General features: G+C 54.0%; 1 protein-coding gene across 2 annotated transcripts in view; it reads left to right on the top strand.

Annotated features, from left to right (window-relative positions):
• Positions 1-22,884, top strand: part of SYT9 (synaptotagmin 9) — a 203,401-nt gene extending 180,517 nt beyond the window's left edge. For both annotated transcript variants that reach the window (XR_002335511.1, XM_013998937.2), the window contains exon 7: positions 20,751-22,884. Coding sequence is in view for 1 of the 2 variants with exons in the window: in XM_013998937.2 (XP_013854391.1) it covers positions 20,751-20,759 (9 nt within the window). In the remaining variant the exon portion in view is untranslated. The remainder of the gene's footprint in view (positions 1-20,750) is intronic.

Below are 24,247 nucleotides of genomic sequence, written 5' to 3'. Positions count from 1 at the left end.
AAAAAAAAAAAAAAAAAAAAATAGAAACACCGGCCCTGGAGTCAGACCCTGGGCTCACATTTCGGCTCTTCCCATTTCTCTCCCAAGCTGTGTGTCCTTAGGCCAGCCTTTGAACCTCGGCAAGCCCCGAGATGGTACTTAATAGGCCCTGACCAATAGCTGTTGTGGGAGTTGGACTTGAGAAAACCATGGTGGGTGTTCAGCAGCGTCTGGCACGTAGTGGGTGCCGGGTACATTGAATTGTTGGTGTTACTTAGTGTGGGGGCAGGTCCCAAAGTGTCCACAAACGAGCGGCCGTTGAGCCCTAGTGGCCTCTGAGAGTGCGCTTGACAGCCGCTGCCTCTCCGACCTGACCTCACTCTGGGTGACCTGCCGAGGAGCCCCATGCTCAGGGACCCTGTCCTTTCTGATGCTGTCCCCGTGCTTCTCCAGGAACCCCACTGCCCCGCCGGCTCCCCGAGCAGCCCTGTCTCCGTCCTGATCTCTGACAACCCCTTTCTGCCTCTCAGGTGTTTTTCTGGGCTCACAGCTGGGCCCCAGATCTTTGCCTTGGGCTACTTGCTGTTTCTTCTACACATACGCAAAGTGGCTTTTGGGACAGGGGACAGGTGGGGACAAGGGACCCACAGGATTCAGGTGCTTCCCAGCCTCCTGACGCTGTCTTATGCCCCGGCCACACCATACCGGCTACTCTAGGATGTGGAGATGCTGCCCCGAAGTCCCTTTGCTTTTGCACGTGCCGTTCCATCCTCCCGGGACTCCTCCCCAGAACAGGCCTGCTGCCTTCTTAGGATTCAGCCAAGCAGAGCTTCCTGTCTGTAGAAGCAGCATGCGGTAGCTCCCAGCTGTGCTGTACCTTTGTGTTTGTTTTCCTGAATAGATGATGCCATCGCTGGGAGCTGGGCTGAATGTCACATGTCTCTGACTCCCTTGACCCTGGTGCAGGCCCCCGCTCAGGAGCAGGTGCTCGGTCCTGGCTGAAGGAGAGAAGAAGAGCAATGCAGGGAGGCAGGGTCCTGCTTCGCCTATGCTCAGCATGCAGTGCCCAAGCCCCTTTGGTGACCCCAGGCCCGGGAACCCTCGCTCGCACTCAGAGCACCGTTCCAGCAGTTCGCGTGCTCCCACTCCTACCCCTGAAAAGCTGGATGGAAAACCCGCTGAGAGCATCGCGTGCTTTGGCCGACAGCACGAGCTCTCCTGCTCCGGGAGGGCTTTTAGGAAAAGTTGAAACAGGCCGCAAAGACAGAGATACAGCTGGGCTCCAGGGGCCTGTGGACTTTGGGATATTTCACGTTTCTAGATGAGGCTGTAGCTTTGCTTGTTAACCTGAGAAGACATGAGATGGAGAGGCAGCAGAGGGTGAGGACAGAGGGCAGAGGGCAGAGGAGGCTGTGGCCGCCGGCCGGGCTTCAGAGGCACCTGCTTCTGTCTTGACTCTATTCTGCAAGCAGCCTTTGCTGTGCAAGTGAGCTGTGCCCAGGTGGGGACCCCGCCCAGGCTTGCGAGCATTGCCACTGCCTTCGAAGCTGCCCGTGGAGTGAGCACTGTGTACACAGACACCTCGCAGGGTCTTCTAGTCCCTGGGTCCCTACGGTACGTGCTGGCCACATGGCAGAGACCAGGGCAGCAGCACGTCCTCCCTGCTCCCGAGGGGAAAGTGCCCCTCGCGTGTGCTTGTGCCGGCTGCAGCGAGACGACTTGTTTATTGCTTTGACACTGCGACTGTCACTTCAGTCCATGCTGAAAATGCCCACTGGCCCCACTGTCGGGTCGTGCACGAGAGTTTGTCTTCCAGGCTTCACTGAAGTCATTGGATAAAGTGGTAAAACCCCCCCAGCTGCAGAGCACAAAGAATTCCCTCAAAATAACTCACCTTTATATAAATAACACCTCCAAGATGGGTCTGCCGTGGGCACGCTGAGCTGGAGGCTGTGGCTCTACAGCTTTTCCAGCGACCCAAGTAACGGGCCCTCCCCCGCGTCGCTGCCGTGTGCCCAGCTCTGGGGTCGCGGTGGGGTGAGCCGGCGCCCAGTGAGCCGGTTACTGGTGTGGGGCCGTGGCAGGGCTGGGGTGGAGGGAACCCAGGGCTGCACAGGCCTTATTCCTCAGGGAAGGGGGCGGCCTCCGCTGTTCCTGGTGGTCAGGGGCGGAGGGTAGGATGACAGGGAGGTGGAGGAGCAGAGGGATCAGGGGGCAAAGAGACGATGCCAGCCCCCCCCCCGGCCCACGGGCCATTGGAGGGATGGGATGGAACGGGGAGGGCGGCGGTCGTGACTTCGGGGAGAACCAGGACTGACTGGCGGGGAGAGAGAGCTGCGAGGTGAGATGAGGGCGAAGCGTGGAGGAGCCCCCGTCGTGGCACAGCAGAAAGGAGTCCGACACGGAACCATGAGGTCGCGGGTTCGATCCCTGGCCTCGCACAGCGGGTTGAGGATCCAGTGCTGCCGTGAGCTGTGGTGTAGGTGGCAGACGTGGCTCAGATCCTGCGTTGCTGTGGCTGTGGTGTCCGCTGGCACCTGTAGCTCTGATTGGACCCCTAGCCTGGGAACCTCCATATGCCGAGGATGCAGCCCTAAAAAGACAAAAACAAACAAGATGATGCGTGTAGAGGACAGTAGACGGAGAGCCCCTGAGGAGAGAGGGGATGGCTCAAAGAAGGGGTTCCGGGGGGTGAGTACAGGACAGGTTGTGGCGGGGGTGGGGGGAGGCCAGGAGACTGGACAGTGGTGGTGGAAGGTGAGGGGTGGGGCCTGGCAGGTTTGGTCTCTGGGGCAAAGGCTGCCTTACCTGGAGGAGGCAGGTGACCAGGCTGCCCTGGGGGTGGGAAGATAAAGCCACAGGCACTCTTAGCCCAGCTGCCCTCCAAGGGGTGGTGTTTCAGGAGGCCCTGAGCTGGGTCTCACCCCCGCATCCAGGCATTTATCATTCGGCGTTCACGAGCCTGTGATGGGAGGTGCCCCGGTCTTCCCACCACCTAAACCTCGTGGCTCTGACTCTTCTTCTGCCACCCTGGACTGTGCCCATCTAACCTGCCAGTCCTGCGTGCCACCTTCTCCCTAGTGCCTGTCGCTCTGCTCCTGGCATGCAGGGCTGCCTTGCCTGTAACATGAAGCCTCAGATTGATAATAAGACAACGTTGGAGTTCCCTTGTGGCTCAATGGGTTAAGGATCTGGTGTTGTCACTGCAGGGGCACAGGTTCAATCCCTGGCCCAGGAACTTGCTCATGCTGCGGGTGGAGATGCATGTAAGGCAACATGAGCTCTCCTGCGTGGCACAAATACCTCTTCCATCCAGGGCGCTGTGCTCAGTGTGCTGACATGCATCATCTCACGCAACTCTCGTTCTACGAGGTAAATAGGCTTATCTCCCCAGATACGAAAAAGCTGAGGCTTAACTCACGTACCCAGCATCGAGAGGCCAAGGAGTGGTAGAGCTGGCACACGAAGAGGAGGGTGTTGTTTGCCCACTGTCACGTGCCTCTCCACCCTCTCCAAGGGCCTTACACTCAGTGACTTGGCCCCGTGACCTGTGACGTGCTTTTTGTTCCTCGACAGTGGGTGGGATGACAGTTCCAAGTGAAGGCTTTGGGGAGCATCACATATTTTTATTTGACCCCTTGAGCTTTTGGCCTCTCATGGGAATTCCCTGGGTCCTGGAACAAGAAGACACAGAAATTGCGTGTCTGGAGCCAGATGCAGCTAAGCCCATCAGAGCTGCAGCCAACCTGCAAACCCATGAGCAAGGCATAAGTATGGTTGCCACTGAGAGTCGGGGGCTGTTTGTTATTGCCGCGTGAGCTGACTGATACAGATATGAACAGAGAGCTTTCTGAGTCCATACTTTTAAACCCGAGCATTCTTCTGCCCCAGTGCATCTTGGACAGAGATGCCAAGGCTGTTTGGACTGGATCTGCCGGGGGGCCTCTCTCCAGCCGTTTAGGAAAGGCTCCGTCTTCACCACTTCCTCATCAACTGAAGCAGGCCACCTGCTGATTGTTCTCTGTTTTTTCCTTCTTCTTTCTCCCTTTGCCCTCTTCTGAGGGAGGATTTGCACATATCTGCACAACCCAGCTCATCTCTCAGATGTGCCCCCCTGGCAGTCAGGCAGCTTGGGAGGAATTGCCGCTTTATCAATCAGACACAAGCAGTCAGTTTTCCCTTCTGTGCTGTTTAGCACTCAGCTCACTGAAGAATATAAAACTAAAACAACGCCTACGAATTTTCCGGAAAGTTCTTTTGTTTTCATCCTCCTGGCTCTAATTCACTGTTCTTGACCTCACATTCCCAAATGATGTGTCATGTGTGTTTGTTGCTAATTTACTTTCAGCTGTTTTGTTTCTGCTGTTTCTTCCCCCACCGAATCATCTGCTTCCCTGTAACCACAATTTGCAAAACCAGTAGGATGTGCCGAGAACAACATGCAGTAAACTTAACTGAAAGCCCCCTTTAAAACAAACCCTAAAAGCTAATGAAATACTTTTTTATTTTAGAAGCCATGTTATAGGGGAGACTCTCCCCACACACGTGTGTTTCAGTGTTGTATTCTGATGAGACTAAACGTAATAGCTGCAAAGAGCTCTTCCATTAGAACATGATTTTCCCTGGTCATCTTAACGGGAAAAGCTCTAAAGTGAGAACTTAGGATTTTTCGAATGCGCTGTTTCTCCTGGTAACAGAACTGCATTTTCCTTGAGGACCCGCCTACTTCCCTCTGTGCCCATGTGGTTAGGGTTGGCCTCACAGCACCCTCAGCTCCAGGGCTCCGTGTACCCCAGTCTGTGTCCAGCGGGCATGAACAGAAGTTGGTCCTCGGTGGGGATGTGACCTTGTTGGAACCGTCAGGAGGAGTCACATTTTCCGCTGGACCTGGAGCTGTGAGGATGCGAACGTGGAGCAGTCAGCGGCTGTCTTGCCAGCCCTGCAGTCCACCCTTCCCCAGAACGGAGCCAATCAAAGGAGAACAGCGTTGAAGGGTGGGGAAGAGTCCTGAGGAAACAGCTGGGACCCCTGGAGGGACAGAGAGGCCACTAGGCAGACTGAGAGGTGGGAAGGTGGCTTGGGTGGTAACCCTCAGCATCTCCGCACTCAACAGCTGTGCAGCGCAGGGGCACCTGGCCAGCGTCTGAGCAACACAGGAGGGAGGGGAGAGACGTGAGGGTGGGCGTGGGGCTGGCAGCCTCAGAGGGGGGTGCAGGGCAGGGAGACGGGACACTGGCCACAGGGCCCATGCCAGGGATAGGCTTCAAGGCTGGCAGAGCCAGGTGGGCTGGTGGACCTCCACCAAACTTGGGGGTGCAGAAGCCGTGGCGCAGGGCTGGGGCCAGGAAGCGAGACCTGTTAGGACCTGGGTGGCACTGGGACCTGCAGTTGACAACTCTGCCCAGCTCCAGGGGCCGCAGGAATGACTCCAGCCCTCCTAGGGTAGGCTCAGGCTTCTGCGGCACCTCTGACGCCAGAGGCACCTGAGCTCGGGCACGTGGGGTGTGGCAGGCCACCTGTGCCCAGGACCCCCTCTTTTAGTTCATTGCAGATAATAGAAATGGAATGGAACTAGCTTGGGGCTCTGTGTAAGAAATGGGGGGAGTCTCTTGGAATTCAGCAGCGGAAATATATCTCGGTTCCAGGAAGCTCTGGGGCTGAAGCTGGAAACTTGGGAAACCAGATCTGTGTTTATTCTTCTTTTAACGCTGCTCCCTCCTTCCCTCACTGCTACCCGCCTCTCTCTCTCTCTCTCTCTCTCTCTCTCTCTCTGTCTCTTCTCCACGGCTCATTTCCATCTCTTTTTTTCTCTTTTGTCTCCTTTCCCGTGGAAGGACCTCTCACTTGCCCCCTTGGCTCCGGTGCCCACGCTTGGTCCCAGCAGCTGAGACGGTGGGGTTGGGTGGAGAGGGGGTGAAGAGAGAGCAAGCATAACTTCCAGGGATGCCCTGCTGGGGGTGGGGGCGTTGCAGGTGATGGAGGGGGGCTGCCGTCAGGGGAGCTGGGGTCCTATAACCGCGGGGGCCGGCCTTTGGCATTTTGCCATCGGTTCCCACTGGACCATCAGCTGCTCTGACCTCTGCGCTCCCCCGTGTACGCAGCCGTATTCACTACACATGCGCTGCTCTTCCAGACGCGCAGAGCACCCGGGAGGTGGCTGGCGCCCTGGCACCTGCATTCTGGTGAAGGAGACAGATCCCAGACTCACAAACAGAGAAACCAGTGCTGATAAGTTGGAGGCTGGACATGCAGGGGAGAAGTGTGACGGGAGTGGGTGGGAGCTAGCTTTGCTTTAGGTGCCTGGAGAGGTGACACGTGGCAGAGGCCTGGAATGAGACGTGGAGGGCACAGCTGAGACCTGGAAGGATTGGCCAAGAAGTGGTGTGGGTGGGAGGCAGAGTCCCGGGGCTGGCCCTGTGGTTCAGGTGTGCGGCCTGGGCAGGAGAGCAGCAGGAGCTGAGCGCAGCCTCCTTGGCCCAGCCCTCTGCGGCTCCTCTCCTGACAGGCCGGGTGCTCCCAGCATAGCCAGGTGAGCTCAGCCTCCCTGCAGGTAGCACGGATGCCCTGCTCCATTCTGCACAGGCCACTCCTGCCGAGCCTCGCCTCACTCCCGGTCACTTTTCTCCCTTATCGCGGTATTTGCAGCCCCTCGAGCAAAGCCCATGGCCCTCGGGTTCCGTCTGACCTGACTTCTGCCTGTATCTGCCCTCAGCTGACTCCCTCTGCCCCCTTGGCTCAGCCAGTCCCTGAAGCACCTTTGTCCATGTGTCTCACAAGTCAGACTGGGCCTTCCCCCTCCACTCCCTGCAGCGCCTGGGTCTCAGGACCCCTGCTTCCAGCCGCCAGCCTCCCCTGCCCGCTTTCCCCGGCGAGGACCCCCCTCCTCCGGTCCCCAGAGCATAGCTGGGGCCGGGCTGGAGCAGTGACTGAAACTTACCAAAGGCTTGGGGACAACCCGAGTGACTGCACGACGGAACAGGTCATGTGAAACGGATAATTCTGTGCTATGGAAAGAAACATCCCCTAATATTCCCTGTCATAGGGAACCGCCAGCAAGGACCACGCCTTGTGTCATTATGCAGAATAATACATACATCAGGCTGCGTCTCAGGCCGAGACCGGCGCTGGGCTCTACTTCGATCATCTGAGCCCCCCAACCCCGCCTCCCAACAGGAGCCTCTCCGGGGCCACGCAGAGTGCTCTGCAAGTGGATCCGGGCCGACTGATGTGCCTGGGGAGGGACGCCTGTCTCTAATTCGCGCAAAGCCCGCAGGTGAATAGCACTGCGGGGAGACACGTCCCAGGGCCAACTCTGAGCCCTGGTTCTTAGCAGATTCCCAAGTAAGAGAAAAGTAATTGTGCTGATACGGTTTCCTGACACCATGAGACTGTCTGAGCTGAAAAGCTAGTGGTAGTCCTACCGGACAGCTCAGGGAACTCTATCCAGACTCCTGGGATAGACCGTGAGGGAAGATTATATGAGAAAGGACATGTATGTATATGTGGGACTGGGTCACTTTGCTGTACAGCAGAAATTGACACAACACTGTAAATCAACTGTAATTTTTCAAAAAATTTGTAAGGGACATTTAAAAAAACCAATGGCAAGAGCAGTACCAAAACATTATCAATTATTATTAATAATTAATACATATCAATCTAAGCCTCTAAACCTTTGGGGAGGAGAAAGGCTCTTACGTTATCCCCCCTTTTCAAACAACAAACACATTTAAGGGCTGATCGCTCTCTCTCAGAAAAATAAGCTGCAAAACAATCATTTTTGAAATTACCACATATTTAATTAGAACTTTCAAAATGAAGTTCTATTCCCCCTATTAGGTGTGTTTATTCCCCACATCACATCACAGTACTTAAGCTAATTCTTAGAACTTCTTCCAAGTTAAGGAAAAACACAACCATAGTCAGACCTGGAGAAGGAAGGGGGAGCCCGCAGGGCCTGGGAGCTGGGGTGCAGGCCCCTGTTTGGGGTTGCGAGCGTAGGTATTTTATCCCTCTTGATGTCACAGGGGCTGCAGATCCTGCAGCCGCACCTTCGCCGTGTGAACTCTGGGTGTGGGTGACCCCTCCTGGGTCACACCTGCCGCGGTAGGAAAGCATCACCACCCAGCCAGGTGAGGCTGCCCCAGCCGGGCCCAGGCAGGTCCCCCAGAGCCTGTCCTCTCTCCCTCCGGTGGCCTACGGAAGTGATCTCAGCTAGTCCTCCCTAGAAGGAGAAGCGGATTTGATGGGGTTTTTCTCCTGATGCTTCCTCAGCTCGTCCTGCACACTCTCCGTGTAAATCCCACACAGTCCTCGGGGTTCAGTCCAAGGGCTGCCTCCTGTGACCTGCACCCCACTTCACACAAGTACCCCCGTAATAGTTCAGTTGTGACTCACCAACCACTTACCACCTCCGGATTCACAGTGAGGGGCGCCTGTCTTCTCCCCTGCCTGTGACCCCATTGCCGTCTGAGATCATTTCCTTGTTGGGGTGAAAAGTGGGTTCTTTCACCATGCATGGTATGCAGCTGATTGGGGCTCATTGCTGACCTTTGCTGCAGGGGTGGTTTCCTCGTGGTCTGCAGAGAAGTGTCAGCAGGTGATGGTCAGCAGCCGGGAGGGGCCTGGCCAGTGCGACATGCCCAAGGCGCTGCTCACGGTGGGGGGAGGCACCCCAGGGAGAAACGTGCGGCACCCACACCTGCAGCGGCCTGGGTCACCTCCCTCCAGTGTCGGGCAGGTGCGAGCTTGATATCGGGAGTCTTGTTCTTTAGCCAGAAAACGCCTGCCATCCGTAAAGGCCATATGCCCGTTCACAGGTGGACAGCTCCCACTTTGCTCTGCGCTCGTGTTCGGGGTCATTTGCCGCTTGGGGGCAGATAAATGAGTTCTCATTCCTGATAGTTTGGTATCTGTGGCTCTTTATTCCTTCTCAGAGCTCCATTTTCCCTTTTACGGGAAGGGCTGAACTTAACCACTCCAGCCTTGTTTGGGGACCAGTCGAATAGAGCTCTCGGGAGCTGAAGCCCACTGTCCCCTTCCCATCCCCACTGACTGGGCTGACGGGGGCTACCAAGGCTCGGGGTCGGGGTTGGGGGCTTCAGCTGCTCCCACACGGCCACTGGCCCTGGCCTCCTCTCCTCCGTGCCCTCCCGTCCGATCTCTACGCTGCTTCCAGGCGCCCAGTCCTAAAACACAAATCGGCCCGTTACAGTCCTTCAGCACCAGCCCTTTGTCAGAACAAGGTCAAGTCCACTGTCTCTGTTCAAGGTCAAGGTGCCCCTCCCCCAGGTCCTCCACGCGTTGTGTTGAGGCCAGGCCCAGTCACTAGGGCTCCCCCTGTGCTTTCTGTCCACCCCCCGCTCCTGCTCGCTCCTGCCTTCATTTCCTCTTGTGTCTCTGCCGTCCCCCCCCACCCCTCTTTGCTCAGCTCGATCGAGCGCATCTCTTAAGCATCCGATCAGCTGTCCTCTTCTTCAGGAAGCATTCTGAAGGCCCTCCCACTGGGAGTTCGGTGTCTCTTGCCCAAGTGCTCTTCTCCTAGGACCCTGTGCCACCCCTAACGTGACTTTCGTACCCCTCGGTATTATCGTGGATGAGTCACCCACAGCACGTCCAACTGCTCCCTGAGGACAGAGGCTCTGATTCATCATTGTATAACGAGTATCTGGCAAAATGCCTGGCACAGAGGCAGGGTCAGATCATTTCTTGTTGGATAGAATTCCAATTTCTTCTCTCTTACAGCTTGGAAAATGATTGCTGATTTGTTAGAAAGACTCTATATGTCATATTTTCAAACATCCAGGCGTAGCGATTCTATTAATATATAAAGTAAGCCAGGGCTGGCTCTGAAAGCCAAAGAAGCCCTATTTTCTAGAGGCCTGAACGAGGTCTACCTTCCTTCCAGCACCAGCCCTTCATGTGCAAGGCGACACCAGTGACCTTGTCAAGTTCCCGGTCGTGGTCTCAGGTGACATTTGCGGCAACAAAACTGCAGACAGTTCCCGTCGAGGTCTGTGCAAAAGGCCCATCTTGGTTTACTTAAAAGCTCTTTGGGAGATCCGTGGCTGTTTCCTCCAGAAAGCTCAGAATTCCTTCACGGCTGCAACTGCCGTGCTGTCTCCTTGTGTCAGCAGTCTCCCGGGATCCCTCTTTGACCTGCGACATTTATTGTACTGCGGCATTCGGTCCAAGTAATGCTCAACTAGGTTGCCTTGAAAACATCATTTGCAGAGGGAAGTGGACTCAGGCGTTCACTGATTCGTCAGCGAGTATGGATTGAATACCCACTCCGGATATTCACCTTTGAGGAAGAAATAGAGTTTACATTCTAGTAGGAGAAACAGAAAATAAACATTATGGGAGTTCCCATCGTGGCGCAGCGGAAAGGAATCCGACTGGGAACCATGAGGTTGCAGGTTCGATCCCTGGCCTCGCTCAGGGGGTTAAGGATCCAGCGTTGCCGTGAGCTGTGGTGTAGGTCACAGACGTGGCTTGGATCTGGCATTGCTCTGCCTGGGGTGTGGGCTGGCATCTGTAGCTCCGATTGGACCCCTGGCCTGGGACCCTCCATATGCCGTGGGTGCGACCCTAAAAAGCCAAAAGCCAAAAATAAATAAATAAATAAAAATAAACATTATAAATGAGCATAGGATGTAAGTTGTATATAATAGTATGAACTATATTATTATTAGTTATATATAATATATATTACATCACAAGAAAAGATACGATTACAGTGTGAAATGTACAGGGAAGTGAGGAGGAACCAAAAGTGTGGTCATGGATATTTGTTGGTTGGTTGGGTTTTTTTTTTTGGACGGGGATTAATTTTAGTGGAGGTAACAGCAGGCTCCCCAGTGATCAAAACACTTGAGCAAACCCTGGAAGGAGCTGAGGGAGCAGGCGCTGGGGAAATGCAGGCTGAGGGAACCCCGGTCCTGGGGCCTATGGGGAGTTTGCACAAGGAACAGTGAGGGCGATGCAGAGGGAGGGAGGGGGAAGGAGAGGAGTGAGGTCCGGACGGCACTCAGGGTGGGCAGGAGAACCTAGGAGGTCTTCACAGGGGCTTCGGTTCGTGCGCTGAGATGAGCAGCAAAGCCAGGACAGGGCTTTGAACAGAGATGGGACATGGTCTGGGCTCACAGCGGTTCCCCAGGGTTCTGTGCTGGGATGGATTGTGTGAGGGGCACGAGGGAAAGTGGGGAGAACCTTTAGAGTCTGACGCTACCACCTGGATGGAAACAGTAGGGGCTTGGGCCGCGGTAGAAGCCAGGGTGGAGGTGGGGCATGCCTGTGTTCTGGACCTTTTCTGGAAGGAGATCTCGTGGGACCTCCTGATGTGGGTGTTACACAATAGGACCTCCTGATGCAGGTGTTATAGAGAGACCTGAAGGGATGTTGCCAGCACTTGGGGCTGAGCAGCTGGAAGGACCGGGTTGCCATGAAGTGGACTGAGGAAGGCTGCAGTGGGGCACCTGGCAGCCCACCCAGGATTCAGACCTACCTGGTTTGAAGCATCTGTTGGATGCATCTATAGGGAGACCCCAAAGGACGTGAGATGCAGAAATGTGGCATTCCAGAGAAAGGGCTGTAGTTGCAGGGATGGTTGAGATGTAAGCGGAGAAGAGAAGGGGCCCAAAGACTGAAAGTGGGGACCTTCTAACACTTAAAAGTAGGGAAAGAGGAGAAACCAGCAGAGACTAAGAAGGAGAAGCCATTGAGCTGGTGAGAAAAATCAAGAGAATATGCAAAGACAAGAAAGAAAAAAATGTTTCCGGGAGAGGGCGATTATAAGCTCTGTCCGAGGTTGCCAGCAGGTCAAATGAGGTGAGAACTGAGAATTGACCTTGAGTTTATCAATGTGCTGGATGCTGGAGACACGGGATACTGGGGTAAACAGCATCCCACTCCAAATTCCCGTCTAGCTGGAACCGCAGACTGTGACCTTATTTGGAAATAGTTTTTGCATATAGATATTTAGTTAAGTGAAAATGGGGAGGTAGGAGTTCCCCGGTAGCCCAGCAGGCTAAGAGCCCAGCATTGTCACTGCTGTGGCATTGCGGCATGGGTTCAGTCCCTGGCCTGGGAGCTTCTGCATGCCAAAAACAAACAAAAAAAACGGGGCTGGAGTTCCCGTCGTGGCACATTGGTTAATGAATCCGACTAGGAACCATGAGGTTGAGAGTTCAATCCCTGGCCTTGGTCAGTGGGTTAAGGATCCAGCGTTGCCGTGAGTGTGGTGTAGGTTGCAGATGCGGCTCAGATCCCACGTTGCTGTGGCTCTGGCCTAGGCCGGTGGCTACAGCTCTGATTTGACCCCCAGCCTGGGAACCTCCATATGCCACGGGAGCAGCCCAAGAAATGGCAAAAAGATGAAACGGGGCTGTGCTGGTCCTGAAAAGGCGGGCTTGAGATCCAGTGAGTAGTGTCCTTACAAGAAGAGCACGTGAAGACGCAGAGGGACACAGAGGGACAAGGCAAGGTAAGGATGGGGGCAGGAGCCAGAGTGATGCCGCCGGGGAGCCGGCAGCTTCCCACCTCCGGAAGCCGGGAAGAAGCAAGGGGAACTCTTACCCAGAGCCCGCAGAGGGAGCGCGGCCCCACTGACCTGGCGATCTCAGGCATCTGGCCTCCAGAGCTGTGAGAGGGACTGTGTTGACCAAGACACCCAGTTTGTGGGATTTTGTCATGGCAACCCTGGGAAACTAACGTACTTAGTGTCTCAGCTCAGACTGCTGTGACAGAATACCAGAGACTGGCGGCTAAACAACAGAAACTTATTTTCTCCCAGTTCTGGAGACTGGAAGTTGGAGATCAGGGTGCCCGCATGAGTGGGTCCTGGTGCGAGCTCTCTTCTGGCGGCTGCACACGGTGGCTTTCTCACTGTCCTCACATGGCAGGTGGAGAGGAAGCTAAGAGAGGGCAGGAGCCAGGGCTCCTGGTGTCTCCCCTTAAAAGGGCACCGATCCCATCATGAGGGCCTCACCCTCAAGACTTCACCTAACCCTGACTGCCCCCGCGACCCCGTCGTCTAACCCCGACTGCCCCCGTGACCCCGTCGTCTAACCAGACTGTTCCCATGACCCCATCGTCTAACCCTGACTGCCCCCGTGACCCCGTCGTCTAACCAGACTGTTCCCATGACCCCATCGTCTAACCCTGATTGTTCTGTGACCCCGTCGTCTAACCCTGACTGCCCCCGTGACCCCGTCATCTAACCCTGACTGTCCCCGTGACCCCGTCATCTAACCCTGATTGTTCTCTGACCCCGTCTGCAAAGGCGAATTTTGGGGGGTACATAATTAAGTCATGGCCCTTGATAAATCGGTCATTTAACACCTCTGTGCCTCAATGTCCTTATCTATAAAATGGGGATAATAGGGTCCACCTCAGAGAACTGTGGTGAGGAGTGACCTGGGTGATGGACGTACATACCAGCTGCCACCTGGTGTCAACTGTTATGACCATAAATCTGGTCATTTCGTTTTGAAATGAAAATGCTCATTTTTACTTGTCCTTTGCTTAATTCTCAATTAGCTCATTAATTCGACAGATTAAATCTCCCTTGAGGTTTTAATGCCAGTTTCACACTTAATCAAATTCTCTTAAATATTTCAAATTAAAGGGGGAAAACCTTATAAACCTAGCCAAAAAGCCTCCTAATATTTAAGCACTATATATTTTTTTTATTTTATTTTCCCACTGTACAGCAAGGGGGTCAGGTTATCCTTAGATGTATACATTGCAATTACAGTTTTTTCCCCCACCCTTTCTTCTGTTGCAACATGAGTATCTAGACATAGTTCTCAATGCTATTCAGCAGGATCTCCTTGTAAATCTATTCTAGGTTGTGTCTGATAAGCCCAAGCTCCCGATCCCTCCCACTCCCTCCCCCTCCCTATTTAAGCACTATTGAAGCAACTGATTGACTCTTTTCCCTTGAACATTTCAAATTTAAAATGTGATTGTTATCAAACACTTCAATATCTAACACAGTAGGTGTTGAACGAAATTGTTCTCAAGGACTGTGAACTCTTACAATGCTGAGAAATAAAACCGTATATGTTTAGGTTAAGTTACCTTGGGCATGTCAACACCTTAAATCAAATCCATAAATCCGGTACACTGTGTTTTCCTAAGCATTTAAATATTGCTTGTAAATTTAACAAATTCTCCTAAATATATTCACTAAAACCGTAAGTCTAGTAAATTTCTACTATATCATTTCATCAAACACTTTCCTTAAAAACAGAAGCAAAGCAACATCGTGTTGTTACACTCAAAAAAATACTACTTACACAGAAGCATCATACCTCATCCTTTGTACTTCTTACTTGGTAGACCTTTCTGGCATTACACAGCTACTTTTCCAAGATCTCCTGTCGTGGCTCTGCAGTAACAAACCCAGCTAGCATCCACGAGGACTCAGGTTCAATCCCTGGCCTCCCTCAGTGGGTTAAGGATCCAGTGTTGCCATGAGCTATGGTGTAGGTCACAGACACGGCTCAGATCCCGTGGGGGTGGCTGTGGCGTGGGCCAGCAGTTGTAGGTCCAGGTCTGATGCAACCATTAGCCTGGGAACCTCCATATGCTGCAGGTACGCCCCTAAAAAGACAAAAAACAAACAAGTTACTTTTCCAAATAACAGGAATGGAATTATCTGCTCAAGTCCTCTATAGTGACCGAGATTACACAAAACCACTCTGAGATCTGAGTCCCAGGTTGCAAAGGTAGGACTCATGTGCACAGAATGGCGGGGACGGCAAGGGGCCTCCCGGGGTTCCACCAGACCGCTGCACTGACCGGGACGGCCTTTCTGGGGTGGGCGTCGGCTAGCTGCACTGTCAGGGGGAGCCACCCTCAGGCTTTTAACACAGAATTTGAATTTCCTCCCACAATCCACTGCATCAGTATATCCTGCCATCCTCTCAACTTCCACCCTTACCCAATTTTTATCATGACTTTTTTCTTTTTCTTCCCTGATTTGAGTAAATGTGATTACACACACACACACACACACACACACACACACACACACACCACTTAGCACTCAGCATTTACAGGCGAGCTTCCTGATGAGACTCTGTCTATTCTTTTCTTTCTCATCACCCTTGGTTCTCTAGTTATCCGCTGACAACTGTGAGCTAGTCAAGAGGAGGGTGTGCGCTGGTCACCTGTGTGTCTCTAGTCATTAGCGCATTTGCCTGGAGCCCAATAAATGCTGGTTGAATAGATAAACATAGGAGTTCCCATCTGGCCCAGTGGTTAATGAATCTGACTAGGAACCATGAGGTTGCGGGTTCGATCCCTGGCCCCTCGCTCAGTGGGTTAAGGATCCAGCATTGCCGTGAGCTGTGGTGTAGGTTGCAGACACAGCTCGGATCCCATATTGCCGTGGCTGTGGTGTAGGCCGGCAGCTACCACTCCGATTAGACCTCCAGCCTGGGAACCTCCATATGCTGCAGGTGCGGCCCAGGAAAGACAAAAAAATAAACAAAACAACAAAACAAAAAAACCCAACAAATAAACATAAATAAATGCAGTGGCTATAAACTGGGTGCAGCCAACCCCAAATGTCCCCTTCTTAACTTCATCCTGTAGAATCAGTTTTGCTTGCGGTAATCCCCTAACGCCCCTCCATCTGAAACTCCGTGGTGCCCTCTTAGCTTCTGAACAACGCCTCACGTGTAGCCCTGCCTTCTTGCTTGTTTCTGTTGAACCGCTCTCAGTAGCAGCCAACCTGTCACTCGTGTCACCATTCACCACTTTCCCCTCAAGGATGACTTGACAGTGGATCATAACACGCTTTCCTACAAAGTCTGGACAGCTCAGAATTCTTTTCTGAACTGAGACTCCTTTGTGGAAAGGTGCTGTCATGAAGTTGGCATCAGGAGCCACAGTTTGCCATCCTGGGTAGAGTGGTTAAGAGCACACATTTGTATCCGTAAACGCAAGGTGGCCGATCCTGGCTCTGCCGTCTACACTCTGTTGTTTGGCCTTTCTCAGACTCGAGTGGCCTCTGCCAAAAAAATAATTGTACCGTCTCACAGAGGGTCAAGGCAAGAATTGCATGCGACAAGGTATGCAAAGCTCGTGGGATAAAGCGCAGTTCTGGGTGCTCAGTAAATAGCAGTTTTTACCCAAATAGACTCTTTGATGTCCCGTCTTTCGCCCCAATCTCCTGGCTGGAGATGCAGCTCCAGTCACACGGCTTTATGTCTTTAGCACACTGACTCCTCAAGGCAGGGGTGGGGGGGGAAGAGGGGTCGGGCAAAGAGGGTCCTCCTTGGGGAAGTTGAGAAGGGAGGAATCGGATGATAAGAGGGCACGTTTCTTCATATGTTTGCAGAGCTATCGTAAGGAATCAGTAGTCACCGAAATCCCAAGATTTTTACCCTTTTTCAATAAAATTTTAAAATACAGCTTTAACAGTCGTAAGTACAATAATGAGCCACTTCAGTGTTTGACAGGCTTCTTATTTCAGAGCCTTTAGATACTTCCTGTAATCAAACCCCATTTGCCAGTGCACAGGCGGGTATCATCTAATGATCCGCTTAATCTTTTCATGTTCTTAATTTGGGGTCAGTTTCAATGGCCTGTCTCACATCAGCTGTCATCTTTGTGACCAAAATGTCACTTCACATTGCAGTTTTCATTGGGACAGTTCTCATCGTTGGTTTCAATTCAATTTAATTCCAATCAGATCCGTCTGTCTCAGCACAATTGGATTTGCTTAAAATCCCTTCTGTTGAGATAAGACCCTAACCCGTACTTCCTGTGGATGCCACGGAGGTTCCTGGGCGCCAGGATACGACTGCGCCTTTGCCCTGAAATGGGCCTGGCACCCGTGCTGGAACCGCCAGGCACCTGCGGCCCCCAGTGTTGGACCCACACCTGCCGTATCAGTTCCTGAGTCCCCACCTCCTCCCCTCCACCAAGCTCCTGTGGGTCAGGGCCCTGCTAGAGGAAAGTCTTGCCTTACACTCATTGAACAGAACTCATGGCTGAGAAACAGCCTCTTAGGTTACAGGAGTTCGGAAAACATGCTATAATTTGATTTTTTTTTTTTTTTTTTTTTGGTTCGTGTTTTTCCAGTGTCCCCCCCACAAGGTAGACAAAAGGGCCTGTGCCATAGCCCAGCTCACCCGGGCCACACTCAGAACTGCCCTCTCCTGCAACACCTCAGCTGTGCTTCTCCCACCTGCCTTGTTTACCTGACTCCCTGGGAGAAATCGGTTTCCAAGAAGCTTCCCTTGTGAGACGGCCATTCCGCCGGATGCACCGAAACGTCTTCATCCCCGTTGGCCTGGCAGACCCACAGCCTTCTGGGGGCAGAGTAGCACTGTCCAGGGAAGGGGGAAAAAAAGGGTACTGGAACCAGGCAGGGTCAGCACCCCGAAAATGCACCCAGCAGTAGAGGGGCGAGGCCCGTAGGCTCCCCCGGCATTCCCAGGGCTGAGCTTGGTTCAGCTAGCAGCACACAAGGGACTCGCCTGGAGCTGTCCTGTGATGTGGCGGCTGGCAGCGTGGCCTCTGCTGGTGGTATTCCTGGGTGTGGGAGCTGTAAAGTCACAGCCCTGCGTTCTGGGCAGCCCTCGGTAATGCCGTAGCAAACCAGATGCAGAGATGGTCCCGGGGCTGGGCACTTTGGGAGAGGCCTCCCCAGAGTGGTCTGAAGGGACCGCGCAAATGCAGAGATGCGAGCCGAGGCCGTGACGGGCAAGGACGCGGTAGAGGCAGGGCCCCTGGCCGGGGATCCAGAGGACTGGAGTCAGAGGGTGGGAAGCCGTACCTGGGTTAGGCCTGCTTGCTTGGAGTAGGGTTTCTTAAAGCTACTTCATCTGCTGGATTTAGAGTGCTTTGAGGAATGCTGTGTTGAAGCGTAGTTAACTTACAGTGTCGTGTTAGTTTCTGGTGTACAGCAAGGTGACTCAGTTGTGTGTGTATATGTATTCTCTTTTCTTTCATTTTTTTTTTCTTTTTAGGGCCACACCTGCGGCATATGGAAGTTCCTAGGCTAGGGGCTGAAGCGGAGCTGCAGCTGCCAGCCTACACCACAGCCACAGCAACGTGGGACCCGAGCTGTGTCTGCGTCCTACACCACAGCTCATGGCAATGCAGAGATGGTTAACCCACTGAGCCCACTGAGCGAGGCTGGGGATTGAACCCTCATCCTCATGGATGCTAGTCGGGTTTGTTACGGATGAGCCACAAGGGGAACGCCTGCATGTTCTTCTCCGTTGTGGTTGTTATGGGATATTGAATAGGCCCCCTGTGAGGCACAGCAGGCCTCTGATGTTTCTCAGTTCTGTTCATAGTGGTTTGTATCTGCTAATCCCAAACTCCTCATTTATCCCTCCCCAAACGTCCTTTCCGTTTTGGCAACCCTAAGTTCTGTGTCTGTGACCTGTTTCTGTTTTGTAGATCAGTTCCTTTGTGTCCTATTTAGATGCCACATCAAGTGATATCACACGAGGCTTGTCTGTCTGTCCAGGTTTTTCACCTATTTATGGTCCTCTCCAGGTGCATCCATGCCGGTGACCTTATTTCATTCTCTTATGGCTGAGCAGTAGTGCGTGGGCTAGTCACACACCTTCTTTATCCATTCATCTCTTGGTGGATATTTAGGCTGCTTCCATGGTTGGGTGTTGTAAATAGTGTAATGCTTTGTAGTTAGAAGTCTTGGGTTCAAAGCCCAGCTCCGACACTTAGTGTGGATTTGGGCAAACTAATCTCTCTACATCTCCATATCCTTCAGGAAAGAATTTCAGGGGGGAGTTCCCTGGTGGTAGGTACAGTGGTAATGAGCCCAACTGGTATCCATGAGGACACGGGTTCGATCCCTGGCCTCATTCAGTGGGTTAAGGATCTGGCATTGCCATGAGCTGGGGTGTAGGCTGGCTCAGATCTGGCATTGCGGTGGCTGTGGTGTCGGCCGGCAGCTGCAGCCCCAACTTGACCCTTGGCCTGGGAACCTCCCTATGCCACAGATGTGGCCCTAAAATTAAAAAAAAAAAAAAATTAAGAAAAAAAAAGAATTTCAGGGTTCTTGTAGGGATTTATAAAGTTCATATTGTAATATGTAATCAAAAACAGAAAGAACAGGGCCTGAGGCCTCGCTGGCTAATAAATGCACAGTTAATTCCAGACCGCATGGACTTCATTGGTGGGGCCGAGCCTGTGGCCACTTTGCTTTCCTAATAAGAAAAGATTCAGGGCTGGTAAGCTGGCCTGCGGGTGCAGGTCTCACAGCTGGCGGAAGGGGCTCGGGGCAGCAGCGCCTGATGTGGGTGGTGGGTTGGGAAGGGAGCCGCTTGGAGGGCACTCCGGAGCGCCAGCTGCTCTGGAAATGTGATATTTGAGTCGCAGTATTCGGGAAATATCCGCTCACATTTCCCTCCTCCATCCGGAAAAGAACGCCCCTGACCCAGCGGCGTGGGGGCCCCCGCGCATGCACACACTTCAAAGCCCAGGGTGCAATCGGCGTCGGCTTTGCCCCTGCCCGTTACACTCTGGCTCGTATGATTTTCTCGAACCGCCTCCCGTGTGAACGTTTGGCCTTGCATCGCGTCCTCACCTCCCGCCCGAGAACCTTTGCACTTTCCCGCAGTTTCACAGGCGCCCTTTGTGTCCTCCCTGTGTCCTCGCAAGGGACTGGTTTTCTTTCTCTCTGACTGCAGCAGTAACTCCCTTCCTCTGTGGTGCAAGATGCCCTGAGCTTGAATTAAGTTGCATGCTGGGCTGAGTGTGACCCACAGAGACCCTGCCCCGCGGTCTGGGGCTGCAGCAAAAGCGCCCGGCCCTCACGAGGGGGTGGCGGCCCCTCGGCCCCCCGCTCCCGTCCCCAGCTGACCTCCTCCCGCTCCTCAGACCAGACCCCAGCAGCTCCTCCAGCCCCTCTCCAGCCTCTGCTCGGGCTCTCTCCTCCGCTCACGGTGCCCCCCCCTTTCCCCCGTGGTCCCCCTGCTGCTTACATGGCTCAGGACTTCTTCGGGAATCCTCTCTGCTGACGACCTCCGCCCTCTAACTTCGTCCTTCCCTCCTCCTTGCATGTCACACACGGCTCCCTTGCTCATCTTCGCACGTCGTAACCTCCCCCGTCAGCCCCTGAAAGCACGACGTGGGTCTTCCTCGTGGGAGCTGTGTCCTCAGCATCTGTCACAGTGCCTGGCGCCTGTCTGGTGCACATTAAAAATATATGGGCGACGGAGACTAGAAAACACCGACGTTTGCTTCCAAAGGAGAAGGGAGGGCGCAGAGGCATAGCCTCGGAGTTGGGGGCTGACAGACACGCGCTGTGCCTGTAAAACGGATAGACAGCAGGCCCTGCCATACAGCACGGGGAGACAGATTCAACGGCCTGTAATAAGCCGCAATGGAAAAGGACGTATGTCTGTAACTGGATCACTTTGCTGTACACCTGAGACGTAAATCAGAAGAAAATGAAGGAGGCGTTCCCGTTGTGGCTCAGCAGAAACAAGTCTGACTAGTATCCAGGAGGACGCAGGTTCAATCCCTGGCCTTGCTCAGTGCATTAAGGATCCAGCGTTGCCGCGAGCTGTGGTGTAGGTTGCAGACGGGGCTTGGATCTGGCATTGCTCTGGCTGTGGTGTAGGCCTGCAGCTCCAGCTCCGATTCGACCCCTAGCCTGGGAACCTCCATAGGCCGCAGGGGCAGCCCTAAAAAGCGAAAAAAAAGAATGAAAGAAAGAAAAAAAATATACATGGACGAAAGCCACAAAGTGTTCTTTTTGTTTCTTCTTCCTCCAGAAGCGATGACTGTGGGCGAGAGGACCGCCATGCCAAGGACGCAGGAGGACAACCATCTTACCAAGCTCTCCAGTAACCTTTCCCACCCACCGACATCCCGACGACGCCAGGGCCCGAATGCTTAGCCGGAACGCGGCAATAACTGGCCCTCTTTCCAGACTGGGTCTGCCGGACGTGCGCGGCCCGGCTGCCCCTGGGAGGCCTGAGGTGGTATGCTGCAGGGGTGCATGTCTCTTCTGGCCGAGAATCGAGACTGGACCAGGGGAGAAACCATCTAACCCAGTGAGAGTCCTCGGAGTGCCCAGAGTGACTAAATCAGGCCCTGGGTGATGGGGTCACAGCTGCCCTGGCAGTGTCACTCTGGCGTGGCATTGTTGGCTTGAAGGCCCTGGAAGGACAGAATATTCCAAAATCTCTCCAGGTGCTAAATGGGCAGCAGATCTGGGCTTCCACTAAACTGATAACTGTCTCCAGAAAACACTTCACCTGAGCAGTGCTCAGCTTGTAAGGACCAGCCCCGGGGGAGTGGTGGGGAAAGAAGGCACTCACCCTGGGGAAAATCCAGTGCAAAGAGGTCTCGTTCACAGCAGACTCGCTGCCCACTCCCCTGGACGTGGCAGTGAGTACCAGCTGATCCCGGCCCCCAGCTCCGCTGAACCCAGAAATGAGGGCTCAGAATCCCCAGCACTCTTTCGAGGTAGCCAGCAGCCACTTCCTGTCAACTGGTGTTGGCGTTTGAACGCGAGGTCCGTCATCCCTGATGGAGAGGGTGCACCTGGGTGGCGGGAGCGATCTGGAGCCCCTTCTCCCAGGGGCACCTGTCCACGAGGGAACAGCCTCGGAAACAGATGAGTTCCTGCAGAGATGCCACACGTGGCCCCTGACTGAAGGCACGTCTCGGGGCCTTCCGGGCCTGAGTGCCTTGTGGGGTGCTTCCATGTGCAGCAGCCCAGAGGCAGTGCCTCGGGCAGCCCCAGACAGGTTTCCTTTCACTTCCAGACACACACACGTCCCTTTCACAGCACTCGGGGGATGGACGTACCTACACGAGCAAAGGTCAGGGGCTCCCCTGGGCATCCCACTCATTACTCAGCTTCCTTCGTGACCACATCAGCCAGCCCACTGCCAGTGGTGTTCTCATCCCCGCTGCTTCTGCCTCCAGACAAGTGGAGCCAGAGGCCTCAGTGCGCCTGGGGCGGGGGGTTACCCCGTGGTCCTCTGTCTCCCGTGACGGGTGAGGTTCCCCAGCCGTGTTTGCTCCGTCTCCGCTCATGCCGTCCCTCTGCAGTTGGACTGTGGCTCTTCCTGCCCGGGAGGCTCATCACCTTCATTTGAATTAAGGTCTCCAGGGCCGCTGCAGGGCTTCAGAAGGTCCCTGTTGCCACAGCTGCAGGTAGCTTCGGGTGCAAGAACCCACCCTGATGTCAGATCTGAAAAGGATGGAGGCCTTTGGTTGTGCGAGGCTGTGTTACTGCATCCAGCTTCACGTGGTCCCCAGCCTGCCTCATCTCTCTCCATCTCTGGTTGGCTTTCAACCTCCAGCATCCACAGGGAGCCCAAGTTCTGCCTGCGTCCGTGGACGTGAGGGGAATGCGGCTTTCTTTGCCCGACGTTCCCCTCTGCCAGCTCCTCCCTAGTCAGACACCTTCCACCACATACCAGTGTTTAGAACCAAAGCATGACGGACCAGTGCCAGCAGCATGGTCAGCAGAAATGTTATCTCTAGATCCAAGAGCCCAAAAGGATGGTCCCAGAGACACCAGACTGGCCCCCGCAGACACAGGCAGCCGCCCCAGGAGACCCTGAGTTGTCCTTGGCACGGGAGCCAGGGAAGGACAGCTGTGCCTGTTGATTCCACCCTCAAGATCTTCCTGCCCAGAGAACTGGCAGCCCTGGGGTACGAAGGAGCGTGCTACTGGCTTGTCGGGAAGAAGCGGAAGGTGGCTTGTAGGGGACAGCAGGCAAAGAGGCAGGCAGGTGGCTTGTGTCTGGAAAGCTTTGCCTGGCAGTCCAGCTGGGGTCAGAAGCTGGTTATAGGTCTGAACCCCCTGAGCCCATCTGCAACTCTGCCTCTGTTCTCTTGCATTCTGTTTGGTTTCCCTTTAGTTTCCTAGTAAATGTTCCTTTTGAAAAATTCCAACCTTGTTTCATTGAACTTGGGGGGTGTGGGGGGAGGGGGTTCTCACTATCTCTTCCAGGATCGAGAAGGAAATTAAAGACCCTTGAAAAAATGGAAATGACAGTAGAAAGGTTACCCTCTGGTCAGATCTTAGGGAGGGACCTTGGGGGGACCTGGTTCCAAGAGATGGGAGAAACTGGGCATTTCCCTCAGCCCCTGGCATGGACTCTCAGCCCCCTGGCACGGACCCTCAGCCCCTGGCACGAACCCTCAGCCCCCTGGCATGGACCCTCAGCCCCCGGCATGGACCCTCAGCCCCTGGCACAGACCCTCAGCCCCCTGGCACAGACCCTCAGCCTCCTGGCATGGACCCTCAGCCCCTGGCACGGACCCTCAGCCCCTGGCATGGACCCTCAGCCCCCTGGCAGCGACCCTCAGCCCTTTCCTCTTACTGCCTTTGTCTTCAGGGAGATGGCGCTGGATGTGTGTTCCTGCAGAGTCATCTTCCCAGCCAGTGAACTGGGCACATTCAGTAGCGATACGATGTCCAGGAAGCACTGGTACCTGATGGGGGGGAGGCGGGGGGAAAGGGATGGTTTCTACAACCTGGATATTTTCAAACTGCTCCAACCATCCGACTCTCAATGGAATGAATTAGTCCTCGTGGCCATCGATAGACCCACAGTTCCTGTGAAGCTAAGAAAAGCACCCTCACACCTGAGACTGTTGTGGAAACTGAGCCTCTGTCTGCCGGTGCCAAGTAGAAACACAGACCCAGAGTTCTGGGCGAAGGAGAAAAGAAAAATAGCTTTATTGCTCTGCCAGGCAAAGGGGGCCACGAGGCTCATGCCCTAAGGAGCAGTCGTGCCCTCCCCTGGGAGAGAATAGAAAGTGACGTTTGGTCTGGGCTGGGAAATAGGACCACAGATAAGGATCAGGAGAGATGCAAGCTCTCGTTCTTCTTCCGAGTTGGTGTTTAGTGGTCCTGGAATGAAGAATGCTTCAGAAGTCTTTCATTTATTGGGGACTTTAGTTCTGCAGAGGTCAAAGATAGTGTGGAGTTCCCGTCGTGGCGCAGCAGATGTGAATCCAACTAGGGACCATGAGGTTGCGGGTTTGATCCCCAGCCTCGTTCAGTGGGTTAAGGATCTGGCACTGCCCTGAGCTGTGGGGTAGGTCGCAGACTCAGCTCAGATCCTGAGTTGCTGTGGCTGCGGTGTAGGCCAGTGGCTACAGCTCTGATTAGACCCCCAGCCTGGGGACCGCCTTGTGCCTATGCCTTGGGTGTGGCCCTAAAAAGACAAAAGACAAAAAAAGAAAAAAAAGAAGTCAGAGATATTGTTATGTATATTCCTTAAGAACCTAGGACCTGCGCCCA

Source organism: Sus scrofa, chromosome 9 (assembly GCF_000003025.6).
Source record: "Sus scrofa isolate TJ Tabasco breed Duroc chromosome 9, Sscrofa11.1, whole genome shotgun sequence".
NCBI lineage: Eukaryota > Metazoa > Chordata > Mammalia > Artiodactyla > Suidae > Sus > Sus scrofa.
Note: the sequence above shows the minus strand (reverse complement) of the source record. Positions and strands in the feature narration are given on the sequence as shown.